Raw genomic sequence first — 19,951 nt, 5'->3', positions numbered from 1 at the left:
CAGATAGAGGCGAGGACGATCTGGAAGGGTGTTGCCAGGATTCTTTGCATATTTCATAGAGCACCCTTCTTCATGACTTGGGGATCAGTGGCATGGTTATCTCTTACTGGACCTCATGAGTTTTTCGAGGGACAGGACTCAGACTCGTCCTTCATTATATGACGACACTCTGTGGAGTCATGCTCTCTCCACGATGTTCTTTTCACTCCTTTCAGAACTGCTCATGCCTCCGTAGACACAACTTGGGATATTTTGGCTAGTATTGCAGCATGGCATATTTGGAGGGCTAGATGTACCGAGGCGATGGAGGGTTCATAGTTCCACTTGTCCCAATCTATGGCTAGTATACGCACTGATACTATACACACACTAATGGCCATTTGGGCGAGCACGCAGGGATCCTCCAGAGCACCTACAGCCAGGAGAGATACCTTTTTCAAAGTTTGGAGAGGATCTCCTTTCTTCTCTGAGACTATTTCAGGGTTGAGATGGCATTTTCAGCCTCCACCTTGGATTTTTGTTAGCTCTTTTTGAGCTTTTTTTCCTTTCATGCATGTCATGATGTACTCCCGCATTTGAGCTTGCTCTTGCGGCTTTCATTCATACTTAATGAAGTCATCTTTTTGCACACAAAAAATTGCCCCAAGGCATGAGGGCCTACAAATGCAACCAAAGGAGAATTCCAACTGTAAGCAATAGTTAACTCAATTCTTACCCAGAGTACACTTTAAGAATGGGCAGCAAAGTACCTCCAAAGTCCAAAAACATGACTGAAATTTTGCTCCAAACGAAGTACAAATGTTTCCCTTAGACCAAAATTGACTGGCCAAGCATTAAATGACTGATATTCACTCTGTTTTGTAAATTGCAGAACTGTATTTTGAAGGATGCACATGAGAGTGCCAAAACTGAGCTGTCTAAGCAAAATACTGACAGAAACAGGTCACAATCTGGTAGTAGACAGCTCCAAAAGCCTTGAAACAGTTCCCCAAATGAGTCATCCAGCAAGTAGACATGAAAATTGGTCTGAAGATGACCTTGAAGGTAATGCTAATAAGTCAAAATAGGGGCGGCTTGTCTAGAAACACACGATGCAGCAAAAATTTCACCAAAATGTTGGTTGCATAGCAGTAAATTAGCTCCAAATGAAGGGGGCCAGCAACAAACTCCCTCCAAGAGAGGAAAGACTGCTGCAGCAGAAGAAAAATAGCAAAAAAGGCAGCAAAAGGGTGGCAGCCAGCTCCATAAACACCACCAAGATAGGCAAGGAGCGCTGTAGGAAGGCTTCAAGAGCAGTCCGGGCATCAAAAATCAGAGCGCCCTGCTGTTTGAGGTGACTTCTCGCGCGACAAATCCGAATTTCTTCCCGATGAAAGTGTGCAGAAGTGAGCTCCCAAGCTTAGAATGGAACGGGGAGGGACCGGCGCAGCCTGCTCTAACATGAGAGTTTGGAGATGGAGAAAGCTAAAAAATGTGGATCTGAGCTGAATCAAGATTACAAGAATAAGATACAAGAGGGCTATCAACATGATAAAGCGTAAAACCCTAGGGTGAGCCTAGGGTGATTCAAAACTGGCTGTACAACTAGCTCGACCACTAACTGTGTTAGGTTGGGAAGCCTTAGAGGAAAAAGTTCCCCTACCCCTCCTTATTAACTAACGCATGGCCACTGCCTTAAATATACACACATTCACCATAGATGTGGTTTCCCCCACCAATCTAGTGGATGAGAAGGCAGTTACAAGCCGAGAGATTCAAGATACTAGTCCTCCCTCCTGGTAGCATCCCCAAGTTTTCTCTGAAGGACAATGTCTGGTAAATGATTGAAAACATCACATCCTAGAACCTTCAGTAGTACGATGCAATCTTGTGATGAGGGGTAGCACATCCATCTTGCCACGACCCGCATCAACTTATGGCTAGATATTATCTACACCTGCGTGCCATCTGGGAGAAAAGTATAGTGGATTCCAAGAAGACCACCAAGTAGTATGAGCATTTTTGTAAGGCATGGCCTGCATGTATCTTCTTTGTTTTCGTGGATCGAGAAAGGCATTGATTGTATAGCCCACCACACCAGTTGTTGGCAGCTCCTCCTAAGTTACCATAGGCAATGAGCTCTAGAACCCGAAGGAAGAGGCTGCAAGGCAGCCAAGATTCTCCTGCAGCACCTTATGAAAAGTTGATTCTTTGTATTGCTTTCTAGTAGAAGGTACTTTTAAAATATATAAAAAGTAGCAATACCAGCAAGCATCTACCTCTCCCAAAGCAGCACCAGGCACAGAATCAAGCATGCATCGCAATGTCCCGAGCCAATTGGCCGAGCGAGCTTCCACATACCTTCAATCAAACGATGTTGGAAATAACTTAGAGATTTGAAATCCTCCAAAAAACAACACAATATGAAATCATGAAGCAAGAAAAGTACCATACGCACACTTACTTTAAAAAGTAAATAATCTCCCGCCAAATCTGTGACAAAATCTCTCTAACCTCCAATCAATCACAACCAAGGACGTCATTACATCATGTACCCTAGATAGCATTCTCTAATGCGCCCTTAGGGATCGCAGATGGAAAATGCTAATAAAGGAGTGTGAAAAGATCAATGTCACAGCGCAGAAGGAAAATGCCACTAGTGAAATATCTATGTCAAGGCGTAGTCTCCTAAAAACCAAAAACTTCCACCGATCAAATGTGCAATCCACAGGCTCAACTGGCTTTTCAAACATACAATCCCAATCCCTATCGAAAAACATAGGGTAGTTGCTTGCTACAGGCCAACTCCCCTCACAGCAGAAGATTTTATCCCGAGAGCACAAGAAACTTCAAGAAGACATGACTCAACTTCGTGTGCTTACTTAATAGTAAAGAAAATAACACAAATCTAAAAGAACTCAGATGTACAAACAAAACATAATATATATCATGGTACAAACCAAGTACAAAAACTAACAACATAAAGTGGAGAACACCTCTTCTGCCACATGCCTTTGTGTAGCCTTCAATAGCTGATCAAAGGTAGAGAACTCCTGCAAAGTTCTACTCGAGTTCACTGCTACTGACAGAGCTCCTTAGGTACACTTTGGAAGGTTGGGACTTCTACTCCTATAGGAATCTTTTTCCTCTTGGGCTCCTTTTGCTCTTCTCTCTCAATGATGATGTGCAGGCTGAGTTCTTGAATGTGGAACTCCCAAATGGGGTTCTCCTTATATCCCCCAAACAGACCGACCTGGTCTAGAAATCAGCCAACCAAGTCCGGGATGACTGGCCCACCTAACTACCGACTCACAGTCTAGGCCACATCGCAGGCTTACAAGTTTGTGGCATGTCTCCTACCCCAACCTGCTATTGTCTGTTTATTGACTATTGCAGGACCGACCTATACCTGCAGTCCTCCATTGGCTGGCCTAAACAGGACAACCAGGCTGCCTTTGAGGCCTGCAAATTGTCTTGCTATTGGCACCATTCTTGCCCACTCGACTTTGAGAGAGAGAGAATGAAGCACCACCGGCCGGATTGCCTTTAGTGTCCTTTTTTTTTACTGAACAAGTGGCCTGCACTAGCTATCGTACATGTCCGTCTCCAAGGCCTCTGCCAGCCGTTGCCTAAAGCATTGTTGCTGACAAGAGTGACCCATGAGGCTCCCTTGCATCTAATCTAACAATCATGTCTATTTTCTGTGTATGCGACACCCGAACTGCTACCCAAAAGCCTGCAGCTGACAAAATCCTAGCAAAACATTCATGAGCTGCTGCTCCTCCCCGTGAGCTACTGCCCCCCCCTCTCCCCCCCTCGCTGCTCCTCCTCTCCCTCCCCTCTCACCAGCCCCCTCTCCCTCCTCCCTCACCCTCCCTCTCCCCTTCCTCCTCCCCGCCCTCCCTCTCCCCCCCCCGCTACCCCCTACCTCTCCCTCCCCGCCCAACCTCTCCCCCACCCGTCAGCCCCGCCGCCCCCCTTCTCCTCCCCCATCCCCTCCCCCGTCATCCCTCTCCCTCGCCAGCACCCCCCCCCCCGCTGCCCCCCTCCCCGCTGCCCCTTTCTCCTCTCCCCTCCCCCGCTGCCCCCCTTTCCGCTGCCCCCTTCTCCTCCGCCCTCCCTCTTCCCCGCCAGCCCCCCTGCCCCTTCTCCTCCCCCGCCCCCCTCCCTTGCCCTCCCTCTCCCCCCCCCGCTGCTCTCCCCCTCCCCACTGCCCCCTTCTCCTCTGCCCTCCCTCTCCCCCGCCAGCCCCCCTGCCCCCTTCTCCTCCCTCGCCCCCCTCCCTCCCCCACGCTCCCCCCCCCCGCGCCGCTCTCCCCCCCAAGGTGACCCCCCCGGGGGGAAAGAAAAGAAAGAAAGAAAAAAAAAGTTTAAAAAAAAAAAAAAAACTTCCTCCCTCTCCCTCCCCGCCCCCTTCCTTTCTATCTCAGCTCCCCACGCCTCCCCCTCAGCCTACCTCCGTCTCCCCTCTCTCCTCCCCTCTCTTTCTTCTTCTTCCTGCCCCTCTCTTTCCCTTCCCTTCCCCTCTCTCCTACCCTCTCTTTCTCCTTCTTCCTGCGCCCGCATTCAGGGCATCATGGGTAGTAGTTTCACGGACGGAGCTTTTTCAGTGTTGGAATCGGCCTTTTCACATCGATTGGCGAATGGATCCCCATTCAGCCAATCTCCATCCACCTCCACCGGCCGCGAGAACCGTCATTTTTTCAGAAGACGAGCTACAGCAGCTCAAGAAAGATGTGGAATTAGAGGGCTCCACATCACTTTTCGCCTGCATCTTTGGGTCACACCCTTCCAGATCACAGGCTAGAGACTGGATGCTGGCGGCGTTACCAGGAGACCTCGCCCCTCACCTCAGGGATATTCGACTTTTGGGACGTGGATTCTTCCAATCCCCTGACTTTGGGTTCGAGGAGGATCTTTCTTTTGCCCTACACCTTGGGCTTCGATCCGGTCGAGGAGGACAGGCAGGTCACATCACTGTTCATTAGGTTTCCTGGTCTTCCTCAGGTCTACCATCGACTGCTTGCCACTATCGGAGCCACATTCGGAGTGGTCATGGAGAACCCCTCCCTTCCTGGCATGCCTTCTTCCTTGGTAGAGGCAGTCAGTGCAGACGGGGTGCCTCGTGTTAGGGTCATTGTCTCTGACCCTAACATCTCAGATGACTGTGGGGGTTAAAGGTCACTGTGCCTTTACCCCGGTTATGTACAATACTCAAACACATATATAAATGAATGAAAAAGAAGATTAGGGTGGTTCTGCACCCACCAAAACTTGTGTGGCTCTCTGTTTCTCTCTCTCCCTCTTCCGTTCTTGCTTCCATTGAGACCACTCTCAACTAGTATCAGAGCCCGGGTGATCTAGCTGAGCGTGCATGAATGCTCGAAGCTCAGCAGCTCTGTGGGAGGAAGGAGAAGCTCTGTGGAAAGCTTTGTGGGTGACTTTACTTGCATCCGAGTGTGCAAAGACCTTGGAGGAACCTTTGGAAAAGTCACTTTGGCTTTGCGAAGTGGTTTTGAGAGCTTGTTAAGTGTTTTCAAAGAAAAAGTCGTTTTTTGAGCTTTTTCATGTTCCGTTCAATGACAGAGACTCCATATTGACTTGTAGAGGTAACTATTGCTTGCTTTTGGTGTCCACTTCACCTCAGGAGCTTGGAAACACGTTCATTCTTGAATCTGGGATCATTTCATTGGATTTCTGACTCACTGTGTCAGTTTTTGCGTTTTTCTGCTCGGGTGTTGGAACTCAAGTTTGAAGCAACCATTTGCAGATTTGTCAGTTCCAGTGAACTCAGGAGATCCTAAAACTTCTACGTTGCTCATCATTTGCACTCTATGGAGTTTACAAACAGCTCTGTTTCCAAAAACGTTTTTCATTCCGTGTGTTGGACCCAGTGATTGAGACCACAGTTTCCAAAACCGTATGTCCCATTGCGTTCCGGATGCCCAAAAACCCCTACCTATCAGTTCTTACGCGATTCGGTGGAGGATTTTCAGAGTTATAGATCTCTGTGTATTCGATTTCGTCTCTCTGTTATGCATTTTTCATTCTAAGGTTTTGAAACCTTAGATTTATGCCACATGGTAGTGGATAAGTGTTGACTCCCATTTCTCACTAATCGGTTGGGATTTTGGAGTTCCGGCAGAAGAGAGATATTTGCAGATTTTCTTGCAAAGTTCGATTATGCAATGGCGCCCGTGTTTTGAGGCATCTCAGGTTCTATTTTCATTAGCGGTCATTACTGTGGGACTATGATTTCTTGAGCATACCTTATGCAGATCACTCTGGTTGCAGTTTGAGCAGTGTGCGCTCATTCGTGGTGTGCATTGGGTTGCAGTGGATGATTTATAGGCCATTTGGATGCATTGCGGTCCTTATTGGATGCGCTGATAGGCCCAAATTGCCTTGTGGGATGCTATTTTTATGGACGCTTTGCACATGGATGCTATTTTATGCTGAGGGACAGCTTTGACACATTGCAGGTGATGCACTGATAGTGCTACGCTCTCTTGGATGAGATATTATTAATGCATATGCCAGTGGACGGTGTTTATGCTTGAGTCATTTGGCACTTATTGGCATTTTGGATTGCCATTGCAGTTGGCATTTTCTTTTGGGCCAGATTTGCTCATATGGATGCATAGTATATGCACATGAGTCAGGTGCTTTGAGACATGAGTTTTGGTGATATTTCACTCTATTGTGGCATACACATTTGGGTGCACCTGGTATTTGGTGTGACTCTCTCTTGTAGGCACTAGCATTTGGGATTTTTGCTTCATTTACATCATGGCATCCTCTTCCATGTCTGAAAAGGAGTTTTTTAGCATTAAAAAGTTTGATGGGACAAACTTTTCTTTGTGGAAAGAACAAATAATAAATGTGCTTATTCAAAAGAAGCAGATTAAACCCTTGGCAGGGATTGAAGCTAAGCCTGTAAATATGTCTGAGGATGATTGGAATGAGTTGGATGCATTAGCCAAATCTACTATTAGACTTCATCTTGCAGAGTCAGTTTATTTCATAGTAGTAAATAAGCAGACTACGGAAGATTTGTGGAAGAAACTGTGTGCCACTTATGAAAAGGAAACTGCCTCTAATAAAGTTTACCTCATGAAAAGGTTGTTTGAGCTGCAAATGAAGGAAGGGGTCTCCATTGCTTCTCACTTGAATGAATTCAATATTATTTTCAGCCAGTTTCACGCTCAGAAGATGAATTTTGATGTGGAGACTAAGGCAATATTTCTCTTATGTTCATTGCCATCCTCATGGGATACCTTCCGTACAGCTGTCAGTAACTCTGCACCTGGTAGAGTACTGAAATTTGATGATGTTGTGGGTAGCTTGTTGGCCGAGGAGATTAGACGGAAGTCTATGGACGGCAACAAGCAGGTTGCAGCCTTAAATGTGCAAAGGGGCAGATCACAGTTCAGGGGAAAGTCCCAAGAAAGAGGGAAGTCTCGTAGCAAATCCAGGGCACGGAACATTGAGTATTATCACTGTGGCAAGAAGGACAATATGAAAAAGGATTGCTACAAGCTGAAAAGAGAGCAAAAGGATAAGAAAAAGAATGCAAATTGGGGTGCAAATCAAAAGGAAGAGAGTCCAAGGAAGGACAAAGGGAATCAAGCTCTTGCGAGCTCCCTCCCTCCCCGTCGTGCCCCGTCTACCCCCCCCTCACTTTCTGCGCGGCCCCTCCCTCTCCCTCCGCTAGCTGCTGCCGCGTAGCCAGCCGCCCCCTCTCCGCCACACTTCTCCTTCTCTCTGCCACGCTCCCCCTCCCCCTCGCTTCTCCGCTCGTCGCTCCCCCCCTCTCCTCGCCACGCTCCTTCACCCCTCCCTGCCTCACTCCTCGCCACTCCGCTCCACTCACCCACCCACCCCACCCCGCCTTTCCCGCCCGCTCGCTCACCTCACCACCGCTCCGCTCACCTAACCCACCTGACTCACCCGCTCCGCTCCACGCCCCACCCTCTCCGCTCACCTCACCCCCTCTCCACTCACCTCACCCGATCTCCACTCCACTCACCTCACCCCACCCTCGCCTCACCTCACCTTCACCTCACCTCACCTCACCCGTTTTTTTTTTTTTTTTTTTCACCTCACCAGGTTTTTTTTTTTTTCCTTCTTCTTCACCTCACCCCACCCTCGCCTCACCTCACCTCACCTTCCCCGCTTCGCTTCCCATTCCTCCCCCCTTCCTTTTCCGTTTCCTTCCCCACCTTGGGAGTTCGCAGTTAGTCAAGCGATATGGCGGCTATGTGCCCGGAACCGGTGGCCCAGACGGACCCCCCTGGTTGCAGTCCACCCTCTACCTCGAGGACAGTCACATTGAGGAGGTTGCACTCATGGGACGTGGCATCTTCTGGCTTAAGCTCTCCTCAGCACAGGCTGCGAGCAACATGGTCAGACGATCCCCTACTTCTGTGGGTGGGAAGATCATTCTCATGGTCCCTTGGTACAGGGGCTTCAGTGTAGCGGACTTCGACGCTCGCTTTCGTATTCCTCGACACCCAGTTACCCTTATCTTCCCAGGTCTCGCAACCGAGCTTCGCCCGATCATCAAGGACCTGGGGGCGCACTTTGGTTGGCCTATGCAGGACACCTACATTGATGCGGCGGCAGCCCAAGGGGTGCCACGTGTCAAAGTGGCAGTCCTTGATCCACAGAGCATCCCCTCGGAGTTCGAGATAGAGACAGACACAGGTGTGGTGACGCAGTGCATTCTGGTCACCGGTCGCCCAAACCAGTGTCTGAGATGCCACGGCTTCGGGCACCGGGCTCGCTCATGTCCTCGCTTCACGGGTACGGAACCTCAGAAGACCCCCAATCAGGCAGCTTAGGATACTCCGCTCCAGTCAGCGACATCCCCTCCTGAAGGGGAAGGCTGGACGGAAGTCAAACGAAAATGGAAGGGCAACAAAGCAGGCCCCAAAAAACCTTCCCAGCCACAGCAAGAACCCCCTCAGATGATCCCCACTCCCGGTAAGGGGAAGGAGAAAGGAAAGGAGAAGGTCAGCCAGCCTCCCCCTCAGCCCTCATCCCGCCCCCCCCCCCTCCCCCCTCCTCCTCGATTCTCCGACCCCCACCCCCTCCAGGTTCCCCCCTCGCACCAGTGGTTTCCACGCCACTCTCTTCCTCGAGCATGATACAAAAGGAATCCCTCCCTCCTCCACCTGCACCACCTGCAGCCCTGAAGCCAGCACAGACCTCACCCTCGTCCATCCCTCCGGGCCCGACGGCGGGGAGAGGCCCTTCCCCACAGGTGGCCAGCACCCCTCCCTCCGGTTCAGACTCCTCATCCTCGTCCCCAAGCCCAAGGGCTGCTCCTAGAGCTCTTCCATTGGAGTTCTATCGAGCAGGTCCTTGGGACTACTTGGATGCAGCGGGTATTGGCTCCTTTCCCGCATGCCTAGACATCAGCATCTTCTTCCTCCGCAAGGGGGCGGAGGGTAAGGTGTCCATTCTGGCTCCGCACGATGGTCCTAGCTATTCCTTCACTATCTCCAGTGAAGGGAGTGAGCAATGGACAAATGAAAATGTTTGGGAGACGATACGTGACCAGACCCAGGAGCAGGTGCAAGACTGGATTGGTAGCAGAGCAGCGGAGCTTCTTCAACAGCAGTGGCAGGAGGGTGATGTTCGTCTGCGTTGGCGCCACAGCGCCAAACGTTTCCGACTCCTGGTCATTATTAGGCCACCGCTGGAGTGGGCCTACGCGGAAGGGCTTCGCCCCTGGAGGACTTCAAAGGTTGCGGGCTTCTACGGCATTTCCTTGGCAGAGGCGTCGAGCTGGTTAGAGAGAGCTTACCACCACGGGACGAAGGGCCTTTCCCCTCTGCTGAAGGTTTTAGAGGATGGGTCCGATGATCCGACCTCTCCTTTGAAACCTTCACAGAAACGCCTTCGTCTCCACACAGGACATCCTCCGACCACTTCAACTTCGACCGCAAGCGGACAGCTGTTTGCGGCCCACCTTCCCTCCTCATGAGTTTACGCATTATCTCTTGGAACGTTAACGGGTTCCACTCATTAGGCACCCGTGGCCCCAGGAAGATGGTGCTAAGACAGGAGCTCCAGCCAGCTTTGGTGGGAAAGGTAGATGTGCTCCTACTACAGGAACACAAGCTTTCGGCGTCACAGACCAGTATTTGTGGGAAGGTCCTCACAGGACGCTCCCACACCTATTGGGAACCTTCGATTGGCGAGCAGGGGAGAAGCGGGGGTGTCTGCACCTCCATCGACGCTTCTCTTGTTCAGCATGTGTTTGGTTTTGGCACTTTGATCCTAGGACATGCGCTTTGGGTGGGCCTGCATATTGAGGGATCCTGCATCGGTATCCTCAATATCTACGCACCGACTGATCTCAGACGTAGATCCGTTTTTTGGAGATCCTTGACAGACCTATTGCCAGAGATGGACTCTTGGATTGTAGGAGGGGACTTCAACAACCTTGAGACCTTAGAGGATCAGCAGGGAAGGGGCCCAGAGTTCCTCGGTATAGCTTAGGCAGAGCAGGCAGATTGGGACTCCTTCCTCTTTACAGTGGGAGGTCGGGACAGTTGGAGGGAGCCGTCCTTTCGCAGATGGCCTGGGAGTCTGGACTTCTCTTGGGGCTACAAGAGGGAGGGAGGCAGACTCCTGGAGCGGCTGGACCGTTTCTATGTTAGTGATTGGGCGCTTGGCAGAGGAGGAGAGTCAGGAGTGGTTCCAGGGACGACACTTTCAGACCATGCCCCAGTCATCCTAGTCCTGGACTCGGCCTCTCAGTCCTCACCTCCACGTTCATGCCAGATCCCAGATTCCATCTACACCAGAGCAACGGTTCACAGCAGGATAGTGGACCTTTGGGAGCAGGAGTGGGACCCCACCAGGAATATGGCAGCACAGGTAGCTCAGGCGCTTGCTGAGTCTAGCCGCATTTGCCAGCAGGAGGTGATTCAGGTCAGACAGCGGTGTTGGGCACGGGAGAGGGGTCTCAGACGTGATCTCGCCTCGATTCAGAGGATGCAGCAGTCTTCTCCAGGCTCTGAGGAGCTCAGACAGCAGGAGGTTCAGGCCCGAGCCATGCTAGAGGAGATTACCCAGCATCGCTCAGAGTTTTCATTTTCATGCTTCCAAGTCCTTCTGGGCTAGGAAAGGCGACAGGATGTGCAGGGAGTTCTTCAGGACTCATGGACAGAGGTCAGCAGGGGAGCAGCTCCGTTCTCTTAGGACGCAGGATGGTAGTGTCAAGATAGATCCAGATGAGGTCCCGGACTTGGCGATAGACTTCTACAGATCATTATTCCAGCAGGAGCCCCCAGACCCTCGTGGCCGCATTTGCAAGGAGGAGGTGTGGAGATCTACACCGAGACTCGTGCAGCCCAGCATGAGCGACACCCTTCTCGCACCTTTCACTCTTGCGGAGATGCAAGATGCGGTGAGTGATATTGATGGGCAGAAATGCCCAGGTGAGGATGGCCTCTCTAGAGCTTTCTTCACCACCTTTTGGGAGCAGATCCACCGACCCTTGCTTGCAACCTTCCAGCACATCTTCTCCTGTGGGCAGATGCCAAGGAGCCTTGCGACAGGCCTGATTTGCCTCATCCCCAAAGGGGGGGACCGCCAGGAGATTAGACAGTGGCGCCCAATCACCCTCCTCCCGACCGCCTACAAAATCCTCGCCAAGATGATCGGCAGTCGTATCCGCCCCCTGCTACACAACTTGATCATGACACCTAGACTGGTTTTGTCCAAGATCGCAGCATCTTGGACAACATCTTCACTTTCTCAGAGGCGACGGAATGGGCCCAGCACAGTGGTCAGCACCTTTCCATACTCCTTCTCGACTTTGAGAAGGCGTACGACAGGGTAGATTGGTCCTTCTTGGAAGGTACACTCGCTCGGTTCGGTTTCCCGAACGAGTGGATCAGAGGTATTGCTAGCCTTTACAGATCGGCCTCCAATCGGGTTATCATTAGCGGCAGGATGGGGGAGAGATTCACACTCGAGCGCTCGGTGCGTCAGGGCTGTCCCATTAGCGCCTTACCTCTTCCTATTTTTTGCGGAGGCCATGACACACTTCCTTCGATCTCGTACCACTGGTCTTCGCAGGATGCGTCTCCCTATTCGAGAGGATGCCGAGCTGCTGGACTCCGAGTATGCAGACGACACAGCCCTATATGTGCAGGATGATGTCGAGTCACTGGAGCAAGTGAGACTATCCCTAGAGATTTTTTGCCTTGCGGCTGGGGCGAAAATCAACTGGCATAAGTCAGTTGGTTTTCTTACAGATCCGGGAGCCAGCTCACAGTGTGGTATCTTCCTAGGGTTTCGCTGGATCCCCAGAGGACAGACGACACGTTACCTGGGATTCCAGGTAGGCCTGGACATCACACTGGCTCAACAGTTCTTGCCGGTCCTAGCCTCCATACGATGGAAGCTGGCTTTCTGGAGCACGGCTCGGCTTTCCTTGATAGGCAGGGCCCTTGTGGTCAACCAGGTCCTTCTTGCCACTGCTTGGTATGTGGCCTCTTGTTGGTGTTTTTCGAGGTCTTGTGTAGCCCAGCTGAGGAGACTGGTGCGGAACTTCCTATGGTCTGGTTCAGACGGTTCCGGCACCACCAGAGCTAGGGTCGCCTGGCAGACGGTCATTCTCCCCCAGGCAGAGGGCGGCCTTGGCATCATAGATCCAGAGCTGCAGAGTCAGGCACTTCTTGGCAAGCTAGTCATCCGCGGTCTGACCCCAGGAGGACAAACATGGAAGCTCTTGCTACAGCATGGTCTCAGTGGGTGTACTCCCTAGAGAGGGGGTGTTTGGCAGCCTTCTATTCGATGGATCTTCACTTCAGCTTCTTTGACTCAGCCCCGTTTCCCCTTCCTCCGTAGCCTCATTTCGATCTGGAGGAAGTTGCGACACAGCCTTTCCCAGGTTCCCCCTAGCTGCCAAGAGGAGACAGACAGACAGCCCTTGATCTGGAGCAGCCAGGTGACAGATGATACAGGTCGTCAGCTTGGAGAGAGATCCCATATCCCTTGGGCGCTCTGGGCGCATGGGCCCGCGCGCTCATTCTAGGTTTGGAGGGACGTCTACACTCGGATGAGCCCAGGCGAGCTGGCAGCAGCAGTAGGTACGGCACGTGGGATCCAGGCTCGGCGAGCGGAGATTGATGCTGCCATCCCTGCAGGTTGGAGGATTCCCGTAGGCACCGGACAGCTCTTCCCAAGAGATGAGAGGTGGCTAGGATAGTTCACTCCACGAGGCATTCCTTTGGTGGTGGCAGGCCTCTTCTCGGATTCTTCGGTACATTTCTTCTCCATCACTGATGAGAGTCGCCTACAGAGCAGAGAGGCCGTGATCGACCCCCAGCTTCCCTGGCAGCGCCTTCGCATTGTAGGGCTGCAAGGGAAGACTTGGCATATAGACCCCCTGATTATGCAGGACCAGGATTGGAGACTCTGGATATGGGAGGGCCGTTCCTTGTCAGAGGTGGAGTGGGACCCAGGGGAGTGGCTTTGGCCACCGTCGAAGACCTTAGAGAACCCTACCCCCTTCTTTTCTTACAGTGCACGCACGGGTCAGCGTGCTCTTGGGGCTCTCCAGCGTGGGCTACCCACACAGGCACATAGGTGGTATGCCCAGGGGATATCCTTGGTCTTTCTTCGTACTTTCTGGAAGACTCTTTGGGCTAGTTGGCGTCCGAGGAAGATCTCCTACTTCCTTTGGATGGTGGCACACAAGGGGCTTCCAGTCGATAGCTGGCTGAGACAGATGGGGCAGGAGGGGCATTGCCAGATGTGTCTTCAGGAGGAGGAGTCCTGAAGCATTGCCTTTGGAGCTGCTCGCACGCGCGGACGGTTTGGAAGGGAATCACGGGGATCTTAGCTAGGGCTACACCCGAGCTAGGACCGATCACTTGGGGAGCCATTTGTTGGTGCAGCACTGAGCCGGGACATCACTTGGCCTATGAGTTCTCTAGACACGTTCCCGTCTTTTTCATCACGCAGGCCACTTGGGCATACATGGACAGCTTCCCATGGCATTTGACAAAGACAGATGCGGGAATGATGCCTCGGCACCCAGTTTGGGAGATCATAGGGAGCATCACAGGCTGGCATATCTGGACTTCCAGATGTGCGCAAACTATAGGAGCTCAGACTTCTTCTACTACCCAGACCCTCACAGATATCTAGAGCACGATCATTCACACGCTCAAGGGTCAGTGGGATCAGATTCAGGGAGAGTCCCGGGCAGGAAAGGAAAAGAGACGACGTTTCCTTCGCGACTGGGACCACCGGGAGTTATTCTTCCAGCACTCCACTCAGAGTCTTCACTGGCATTACGCCCCTCCACTGTGGCTGTTTGTCCACTCTCCGATGATTATGCCCTAGGAGGCTTGTATTTAGCATTTTGACTTCTTGGGCTGAATCCGTTTTGTGATTACAGCCCGCTAGCCTTCAGGCCTTCTTGTACTCTCGCTTTCAAGTAATATAACTAGCACTACTTTTTGCACAAAAAAAAAAAGGGAGGACAAAGGAAAAGTGAAGATCAGTCACACATGATAGTGACAATGACGTTCTTTTCATATCTAGTTTATCTGCAGAGTTGCTTACCACTTCAGATGATGCATATTCCCAGGATTGGATTTTGGATTCTGGTGCCTCATTCCATGTTACTCCCCATAGGGAATGGTTCTCCACTTATGACAGTGGAAAGACAGGTTGTGTGCATCTTGGAAATGACTATGCATGTGACATAGTGGGAGTAGGTGACACAAAGTTTTCTTTTGCAAATGGGTCTGCATCTGTTTTGAAACATGTGAGACATGTGCCTAAGTTGACCAAGAGTCTTATTTCAGTGGGTCAGCTAGATGATGCTGGTTTTCACACCACTTTTGGCTTTCAGACTTGGAAAATTCAGAAGGGCTCTATGCTTTTGGCCACGGGTGCCAAGTGTGGGACTTTGTATCCCTTACATGTATCAGGGATGTTTGATCATGTTGTTGCAATAACCGAGCAGCCAAGCACTTCTTTATGGCATTGCCGGTGAGGCCATATGAGCCAAAATGGGATGAAACTCTTATGCCGTTTGGGTTATGTACCGCATTTGAGTTTCTCTGATTTTAACAAGAAAGTGATATATTCCATTCAAAACGAATCATACAACAGGTGGGAGAGAAAGTACTCTATCCCTAGCCTCAACAATGTGGCAAAAAAAGCCATGGTGGTGGTCTAAAATGCCACGACATCCCAAAAGGGGTCAAATGAAAAAATAATGAGCAGTCCCATGTCCTCATGAAGGATAAAAGTCTCCCACGAGCTGCCAAAGAGATGCCTGTACACCGCTCCCACTGACTCCTGAGAGTGAAGATAATCTCCGTCCAAACGGAAGCAAGAATGTCAGCCTCCGTGCATAAATGACCCCCAAGGACAAAAGAACATCGCGAACACCATATCCGCCATAGGGTAATGCTAGAAATCACCTCCCAGGCTGAACCTGAAGGTGAAGTAGGCCTGGAATCCTGAGCTGGTACTGGTACCAAAAGTAAGTCTTGCGGCTCCATGATGCTAACATCTGTGGGACCCCGTCTCTGGCGACACTGCATGAAGAAACCGTGGTCTCCTGGCTCTGACTCATAGAGGGCAAAGGCTCCAGATCCTCTCCCCCAAAGGGCAGCACCCCATGTCATCAGAAAGGACTCGAACGTAACATATGAGAACAACCTGAAGATACCTATCCATACCACTCTAGAGCTGGGGCAGCTCCATAAACAATGCTTACTAGATTCCTCTGCAAGCTAACAACGCATACACAAGGAGGGTCTACCCATCTGCTGAAGCCAAGTACCCACAGGTATACCCCTATGAATAATGAGCCAAAGAAAGTAGGAGACTTTCCTGGCTCTACTGATGCCCTAAAAGTGAGTCCAGTAGCTCTGCAAGAGCTCTGCAGTAAGTCCCTGTGCATGCCAATGCTGTGAGGCAGATGGTAGGTGATGAGAGTCTCTCTGCTGAAGCCTGTAACCTGCCCTCGTCGAGTACTAGAAAAAAGGAAGAGGACGAGCACCTGCCACCGGAGCAGGCCACGCCCACTCACCTGGGTCCCAGTTGAGCTCCGCAAGAGGTCGACCCTGAAAAATCCAAAGTCTCCATCTAGGATCCTCTCCAATGATCAACCTGGACAGGCCCATTCCTTACCTAGGCAGCCAATGACCCTGACTCTCTGCCAAAGGAGCTCTGATTTTGAATTTTATGAGCACTGTCTCTATGGGAAGCAGACTAAATCAGCCCATAAAAGAAGGGGAAAGAAAGAGTTTGAAATGCTTGATTTGGTGCATTCAGACATATGTGGTCCCATGCCTACACGGTCATTAGGCGGGGCTGAATACTATGTGACATTCATTGATGATCCAACTAGGAAAGTGTGGGCTTATGCTATAGCTTGGAAGAGTGATGTGTTCCAGGCATTTCAGAAATGGCTGGCCTTGGTTGAGAATCAGTCAAGTAGAACGCTTAAATGCCTACGGACTAACAATGGTGGAGAGTATCTCTCTCATGACTTTCAGCATTTCTGTGATACACGTGGGATTGAGAGGGAGCTCACATCCCCTCGTACTCCAGAGCAAAATCCAGTTGCAGAAAAGATGAACCGTACCATTCACGAAAGGTTGCAATGCATGCTTTCCAATGCAAGTCTTTCTGGTGGTTTTTGGGCTGAGGCAATGAAGACTGCAGTGCATGTGATCAATAGATCACCTAGTAAGAGTTTGGATGGTGGTATTCCTGAAGAGGCATGGAGTGGCAAGAAGCCCTCTTACTCTCATTTGTGTATATTTGGGTGTGAGGCATATGCACATGTGCCGAAAGAGCTTCGAAAGAAGCTAGATCCTAAGTCTAGGAAATGCATCTTTCTGGGTTATGGTGAAAGTGGAGAGATGGGCTATCGTCTCTGGGATCCAGAAGCAAAGAAGATCATATGCAGCCATGATGTACTCTTCAATGAAAAGAAGATAAGGCACCCATGAGGGATGTGGAAATGAGGAGAATCACTTTCTAGGATATGAATCCACCTACATATGTTGATAGACAGCAAGCTGTCCATGCATCAAATGTGCAAAAAATGGTACCACCAAATACTCCCACAGGTATACAATCAAGGGTAGATGATGGATCATCTATTCGTGGAAATGATGAGCCAAATGTAGTTGATATGCAGGTGGGATAGCAAGCTGAAATGCCCTTGAGAAGATCATCTAGAGTGTCTAGACCGCCTGATAGGTTTGTTCCAGGGGTAGACTATGTGATGCTAACTAATTGCCGGGAGTCTTCTTGCTACAGAGAGGCTATGATGCGCGAGGATCAACGCAAGTGGGAGTATGCTATGCAATCAAAGATGAGTTCACTTATGAAGAATAAGACTTGGGACTTGGTTTCTTTGCCACATGGAAAGAAAGCATTGCCATGTAAATGGGTCTACAAAATGAAGGTCACACGTGATGATGTGCCTAGGTACAAGGCCCGTTTGGTCGCTAAAGGGTTCAAGCAAGAGAAGGGTGTGGACTTTGATGAGATATTCTCTCCGGTTGTGAAGATGACCACACTTAGATGCATGCTTGGACTAGTGGCATCAGAGAATATGGAGCTTATGCAGATGGATGTCAAGACAGCTTTCTTACATGGGGATTTGCATGAGGAAATTTACATGGTGCAGCCGGAAGGCTTTGAAGAAAAGGGCAAAGAGCATTTAGTTGTGAAGATGACCACACTTAGATGCATGCTTGGACTAGTGGCATCAGAGGATATGGAGCTTATGCAGATGGATGTCAAGACAGCTTTCTTGCATGGGGATTTGCATGAGAAAATTTACATGGTGCAGCCGGAAGGCTTTGAAGAAAAGGACAAAGACCATTTAGTTTGCAAGCTGAAGAAGAGTCTCTATGGTCTTAAGCAAGCGCCTAGAGAATGGTATCAGAAGTTTGATGCTTTCATTCGGTCCCAGGGTTTTTAGAAGGAGTGAAATTGATCACTGCCTCTACACTAAAAGGGCTAAGGATAATAGCATGATAATCTTGGCACTATATGTGGATGATATGCTATTGGCTAGCAAGAATACTTATGAGCTAGATGCATTAAAGGCCAAGTTGCATGAGGCCTTTGATATGAAGGATTTGGGACTTGCAGGTCATATTCTTGGTATGCGCATCACGCGTGATCGGAGTAGGAAACTCCTTTGTCTTTCACAAAAAGAGTATGTTACAAAAGTATTGCAGCGTTTTAATATGGAGGGGGGGAAGGCAGTGAGTACTCCATTGCCTCCATATGTGAAACTGAGTCATACAGATAGTCCCAAATCAGACGAGGAAAGGGCCATGATGGCCAAGGTTCCTTATGCATCAGCAGTTGGGAGTCTTATGTATGCTATGATAGCAACTAGACCAGACATTGCATTTGCAGTGGGAGTTGTTAGCCGGTATATGGCTAATCCAGGAAAGAGGCATTGGGAGGCAGTTAAGTGCATCGTGAGGTACATGAAGGGTACCAAGGAGATGTGCATCTGCTTTGGTAGAGGAGACATGCGTGTACTTGGGTACACAGATTCAGACTATGCAAGGCATGTGGATAGTAGGAGATCCACTTCTGGTTATGTGTTCACCTTTGCAGGTGGTGCAGTGTCGTGGATGTCTCGCGCACAGAAGTGAGTTGCTTTGTCTACCACAGAGGCTGAGTATGTTCCAGCCACAGAGGGTTGCAAGGAGGCTATATGGCTTGATCGGCTAGTGGGAGATTTGGGGATTCATACAGGTGTACCGACATTGCATAGTGATTCCATGAGTGCTATTCAGCTAGCACAGAATCCGGTCTTTCATGCAAAGACCAAACACATTGAGGTCAGGTACCATTTCATCAGGGAAGTACTTGAGGACAAGCGCATAGAGCTTGTCAAGGTTCATACAGATGATAACCCTGCAGATATGCTGACGAAGAGTCTACCTAGTCAGCGGTTTGAGTATTGTCGTGTATTGATGGACATTGGATAGTATGCTCACTGATTGTTCTCCCTTAAAGGCACATTGTCCTTTAAGTGGGAGGTTGTGGGGGTCAAAAGTCACTGTGCCTTTACCCCGGTTATGTACAATACTCAAACACATATATAAATGAATGAAAAAGAAGATTAGGGTGGTTCTGCACCCACCAAAACTTGTGTGGCTCTCTGTTTCTCTCTCTCCCTCTTCCGTTCTTGCTTCCGTTGAGACCACTCTCAATGACCACATTATGCTTCAGCGTCCAGACGGCTCTCTCTTTCGACAAAGAGTCGAGATTTCAGGTAGACACAGGACCAGTGCAGGATTTGCAGGACCCTTGGGCACTTTGCTAGAGACTGCCCAAGCAAGAGAAAAAGACCCAAGAGGTCTTCTGGTGTGGCTCCTTCACGTACTACCACGATTGCACCTCCCCAGCACCCTGTACCACGCACTCCAGGACCACCAAGAGCAACAGGGTGCCCTGCTTCGCGCACCCCAGGACCACCAAGGGCAGCAAGGCGCCCAATGCCCGCAACACACCCAGTACCACGATGGAGAGCTATCAGAGCGGCTCCCTTACCTCAGGAGGAGACTTTTGATCCTGTTCAGACAAACGCCTTCCAGACTCCAGAGGTGGATGTTGCTGCAGCCCCAGACACTACAATTCCACATCAGGAGGGGCCTTTAGATCCACCAGCCCCAGTCACTTTGGTCTCTGACCCCTTGGTTTCTGACCAGGAGGGGACTACAAGTACTTCTTCCCCGCAGACTGTTCCTACCACAGTCAGGACAACCGAAAAAGTGCAGGCGCAAATGAGGGCTCCTGATTCCTCTTCACCCCAGCCACAGGCCTCCTCAACCCCCAGCTCCAGTTCTGCTGATAGAGGCCTGGCAGGTCCTTCTCCTCCATCTTCCACGAGTGTAGGTCTTCTTCGCACTCCTCGGCCAGACTTGCTTATCAGGAATTC

General features: G+C 50.4%; 1 protein-coding gene across 1 annotated transcript in view; it reads right to left on the bottom strand.

The window, feature by feature from the left end:
• The window catches only part of LOC147886710 (TatD related DNase), a 187,365-nt gene that overhangs the window by 81,885 nt on the left and 85,529 nt on the right, over positions 1 to 19,951 (bottom strand). Inside the window, exon 3 of the mRNA XM_087395749.1 lies at positions 2,259 to 2,340. Coding sequence (XP_087251875.1) covers positions 2,259 to 2,340 — 82 coding nt within the window. The remainder of the gene's footprint in view (positions 1 to 2,258; positions 2,341 to 19,951) is intronic.

The sequence above is a fragment of the Dipteris shenzhenensis genome, chromosome 24, assembly GCF_047967505.1.
Source record: "Dipteris shenzhenensis isolate YYH24624 ecotype China chromosome 24, Dip_SZ_1.0, whole genome shotgun sequence".
Lineage (NCBI taxonomy): Eukaryota > Viridiplantae > Streptophyta > Polypodiopsida > Gleicheniales > Dipteridaceae > Dipteris > Dipteris shenzhenensis.
Note: the sequence above shows the minus strand (reverse complement) of the source record. Positions and strands in the feature narration are given on the sequence as shown.